The 4,652-nt window shown below is 46.2% G+C and overlaps 1 protein-coding gene across 1 annotated transcript; it reads right to left on the bottom strand.

Moving 5' to 3' along the window:
- Positions 1 to 341: 341 nt before the first annotated feature.
- LOC109519710 (translation initiation factor IF-2) lies at positions 342 to 4,630 on the bottom strand. Its single transcript, XM_019876406.1, has 2 exons — positions 4,435 to 4,630; positions 342 to 2,398 (listed from the first exon to the last, which is right to left on the bottom strand). Exon 2 carries the CDS (start codon positions 2,388 to 2,390, stop codon positions 849 to 851), a length of 1,542 nt encoding a protein of 513 aa, XP_019731965.1. The 5' UTR covers positions 2,391 to 2,398; positions 4,435 to 4,630; the 3' UTR covers positions 342 to 848.
- Positions 4,631 to 4,652: the final 22 nt, after the last annotated feature.

Genomic DNA, 4,652 nt, shown 5'->3' with positions numbered 1-4,652 from the left:
TTGTGAGACCAAATATTAAATAAAGGTGAGTGAGAAGTCAGCGCTCAATCGGCAGCTGTGTTGCGCAAGCCAAAATATTTGCAGTGAGCAGGGACCTGCAGGACATTGCTCTCCTTTATCAGCCAAAATCGAACCTGCCTTGCAGCTAGTAAGGTCGCCGTTGTCACCAAGTGCAAGAAAAACGTTGGAGTGTATTTTATCCCGTTTTAGTTGTTCTGCATCTGCTTATTCAGTCATCACGCACAAGAGATTTGTTGGAATGAATTTTCATTCCATTCCCCGACGCAAGAGTTAATCACGTTGAACGCCGCGAAGTGCACGGAATGACGAGACGTTCACTGTGGGCTATGACAATCTCTTTATTTCTCCGTTCACTCGTTTTAAATTCAACACATCTCACAAGTCTCATTTGTTATAAAAGGCCAAAAACATTGCACATAATAGAAAGAATATATGAAAGTCAGCTAATATTGCCATATTCATCGGGCTCACACACAAAAACAGATTTCATCACTTCACTCGTTAATAACATGTCTATCGTTCGTCCGGTGGGTTTTTTTCGGTGGGGTTCAACTGTTTTTGAGTCACCGCTCAAATTCTAAACACAAGTTTGTCCTTGTACTTTCATAACAACCGCTATCTAGCCAAGCTCTGTCTATCATCATGCGACTGTCTTTTTTTTGTTTTGTTTTTTTAACTCAAAACAAATATCATTGCCCGAGTTACCATGAAAAACACCACCTGTGATCAGCGACATTTCTGAAACCCTCGCCGCTTTTGTGATTCCTTGACGCCTTTCTCACACATCGTTGGAAGATTTGCCCAAAATTAACATGAAGTCGGAAAGATCAGACTTCCTGTGTGAGCTCAGTATTCAGAGCCTCCGCCATGTCGCCGGCGGCCTCGGGGGCATGGTGGTGGACATCCCCGCTCAGGCTAACGTCCGCTTTCAGTTCAAAGTCACTCAGCTTCTTGACGGGGGACTCCGCTGACTTCTCGATACCATTAACGCATTCCTCCGCGTGTGTTGAGACCGGGCGCTCTCCGTTCATGGCCGGAAAAGCTGCTACTTCCGTCAGCTCCTCCGGAAGAGGCGAGCTCTCTGCGTCGCCGTTCTCCAGCTGTGTTTCGACCGCACTGTCTGGGCAAGGCACATCTTCCATGGAAGCTTCGGCTATCGCGTCGGATTCTGCGAGTTCTTCTGTGTCCGGTTCGGCTGGCTCATGGTTTGAAGGCATACGTTTTTCGTGGATTTCCTCGGCATCGTCAGTCTTGTGTTCTGTGTTGTCATCTGCGGCCGGCGTTGGACCAGGCTCATCTTCTTGGTCTTGTTCCTCAGCTTGGGGCTCCTGTGTGTCAATCTCTTGTTCGGGCTCTGGTTCAGTCACTGATTCTGGCTCAGGCTCTGTTACCTGCTCTGGTTTGGTCTGCAAAATTGTCGCTTGCTCTATTTCTGGCTCAGCGAATGGTTCGAGTTCCTGAGCGAATGGAGGTTGGGCTGTCTCCTCCAAATCGGCCTCTGTCTCGGTAACAGTCACTGGAATGGATTCTGGCTCTGTGAGGGCCTCCTCTGGACTGACGGGAACAACCTCTACTTCTGTCACAGTTTCTTGAACTCTGGGAGGTTCTTCAACGGGTTCGGGTGCAGCTGCAGACTCTACTTCTGTCTCCGTCGGTTCTTTGACCGTGGCGTCTTCTGGTAACGGCGATGCTGCTTCGGAAACTGCAGCGGGTTCTTCTGGAACTGGAACTGGCATATCTGGTGCTGCAGTCGGTTCTTCTACTGCAGCTGCTACCTTGAGAAGTGGAGTTGTTTCCTTTGCGAGTACCCCTGGTTCCTCTGGTACTGAAGCCACTTCTTCTGGTGCTGCAGATAATTCCGCTGTAGGCGGTTCCTCTGGTGCTGCTTGTTCTTCTGGAACTGGAGCAGCCTCTTCTTTGAGTACAACGAGTTCCGTTACTGGAGCTATTTCTTCCTTGACAATGTCCGGTTGTTCTGCAACGGAAGCCGCTTCTTCATTGGTTATGACTGGTTCGACTGGAACCGGTGCTGCTTCTTCCTTGACTGGGACCGGTTCGTCTGGAACCGGAGCTGCTTCTTCTTCGGCAGGGACTGGTTCTTCTGGTACTGGGGCTTCCACTGGAGCTTGTTCCTCAGGTGGAGTGGAATTGGGCTCTTCAGGGGCTTTGACTGCCGCCTCCTCCGATCCAGTAGCTTCCTCTTCCGCATTGCCGGATTCGGGTGTGACATGAGCTTCCGCGGGTGCTGCCGCATCCTCCCCTTTACCGGACTCTTCGGCACTTGCAGCTGGTGCTGCAGCCTCATCCTTTTTGTCTTTAGGATCACTCACATCGTAGCCCTTCTTCTTTTTGCTCAGTTTCCCTCCCATGGTGTCACCTAAAAGATGTGATAAAGGTTAAGACGTTGCATATCCTTGGAACATGTCATAATTGGATTTTAAGTAAACGAACCCATGGCAAGACTGGGATAATCACATTCATTTCCACTGGTAAATTAGATCATTCAATTCCCCTGATTAACATGACTTTATACACAAGATCCTCTTAATGTAAAACCCGTGACCGTACTAGCATGAGACAAGAAGCGTTTCATGACATACTGTATTTTGAAATGGGACGTTAGAATATTGTTTTATTCTGAAAGGGGGGGAAAAAGTTGCATTTCGTTGTGTACCAACTGCATGTCCCAGTAATTGAAAAGATTGACCAGATGAAAATGTTCTCTTCACAACTGGCATTTAGCTGTGAGAAATAAATAGAATCGGAGCCAAGTCACTCAAATCTTCTTGGTTGCTAAAAATGTCGGCTTTATAATTTTACATGTAAAAGTTCAATGTATTTTCTTCGAACCTGTTTGCCACCAAAAGAAAAAAAAAGTTACATAGGAAGCGAACTCCTACAACTTCACCACAATTTTTTTTTCTTGGAGGTACTTTGGTCCTACACCTACTACAGGGACGTTTGTATTGATGGCTTTTTTGACATTTGCATCATTGTGGTTGTACGAGAACATTCTTCATTGCTTCTTTATGCCGACACATATTTTGTAACATATCACAATCTTTTTTTTTTGTCAGTGAGGACTATACAAGATAAACAGTCTGTATGGGGAATGAACAGTCAATGAGGATGTATCAAAGGCAGCAGCTGATTACCACACAATTGGACTTCCTGTCTGAGTTAACAAAAAAAGGAGAACTACGTGTTCACTTCCAATTTACTGGCTGTATTTCATCTGAGTTCGAGAAGAAACCAATCTGTTTGAAAATGTGCTATTGCTTCAGATGATCGTGTTATAAAGGCAACATATTCAATTCGATGTGAATATTCACGCCAAAGATGGCAATATCGTGCAACCATCCTTTTATGTGACCAAAAAAATTAAATTAAATAAAGGAACTGGCAAAGATGACACATGGAGACCCAGGTGAGGGCAACTTGAGGGTATGGGCACCAAAAGTCAAGGACCAGGGAACTGTCCATAGTGCTGCATGAGAGCGATCAAGCCGCCCCGTGGCCGAACAGAACCGTGCTGGGATTGGCTGCAAAATCCAGATCACCTTGGACCACTCCCCACTACGCCATTTCAGCAAAACTGTCTCGCGTCTGCTTTCAAACCATCCAAGTTCATTTCACTGTATTATTTGCCGGTCTCCGCTTTCAATCATGTGATTAAAAATAGTTCACGTTCTGTTGATAGAGCACACGCAGCTTTTGGAAAATTGTATCGAGTAAGCAACAGGACTAATGTGCCGCAGACCTCTTTGGACGACATTTGGCTCAAGATGAATGCAAAGATTGAAGCAGCATGCGTCTGTCCTCGCAACTAAAAGCGAAACTGCGTTTCGACGACGAACCGGTCGAGTAATATGGAATTTGGAGATAAGACTGTGCACTTTCCAACCACTGTCCATCCCCCACCTTAACACACCAACGCCTCTCTGTCGCTTGCTGTGCTCTTTTTGTTCACAGGTTTGGGGGGGGTGTCTTTTCAAAAACCTTATTCAGCAAAAACGGTAGTCCTCCGGTGGATAACCAAGGAGAAACTTGAGAACTTTGTTCCGCTTTCTCTTTTGTGCATTTTTAATTCATTGGATGGCCTACTTTAAAAAAAAAAAAATCTGAACTGCTGCCGGTAAAGACGCACCAGCGCACACAGGCTGAACCATGGAAAGGAAAAGAAAAGAAAAAAAAACCCTCCCAGGCGTTATTATTGAAATAGAAACGCATTAGCATAATTAGAGAAAAGGAATGGCGAGAACAATAGAGGACAGCCGCACAGAGGAACGAGTACTTTCATTTTTTTCTTTTTCTCTCTCCGCTTTCCATTGAGAAAATAAAAAAAAAAGCCGACGCATCTCGAATTGAACAAAACAACGCATTTTCAAAAACAAACGCATCGTTTTGACCGACCTGTATGTGTGGAGCGCGCTCAGTCGGTCCCCAGACTCCGCTTGAATGTGATAATGGAGGGCGAAAGCCTTGCAAGTGACAGCTGCGGATTCCAGGCTTGCTCTGCGAGGGTGCAGTGTGGCTCTGAGGAGTGCCCCTCAGACATCTGTCGCTATCACAATGCAGCCTGGCCCACCAGGGCTCCCACTGCAATCTATACCTTCCCGAATTTAACCCCT

Source organism: Hippocampus comes, unplaced genomic scaffold (assembly GCF_001891065.2).
Source record: "Hippocampus comes isolate QL1 unplaced genomic scaffold, H_comes_QL1_v1.1 scaffold150, whole genome shotgun sequence".
NCBI lineage: Eukaryota > Metazoa > Chordata > Actinopteri > Syngnathiformes > Syngnathidae > Hippocampus > Hippocampus comes.
Note: the sequence above shows the minus strand (reverse complement) of the source record. Positions and strands in the feature narration are given on the sequence as shown.

What these genes read in the sequence shown, in the direction of transcription:
- LOC109519710 (XM_019876406.1), bottom strand. Translation starts at nt 2,390, where the DNA reads ATGGGAGGGAAACTGAGCAAAAAGAAGAAGGGCTACGATGTGAGTGAT.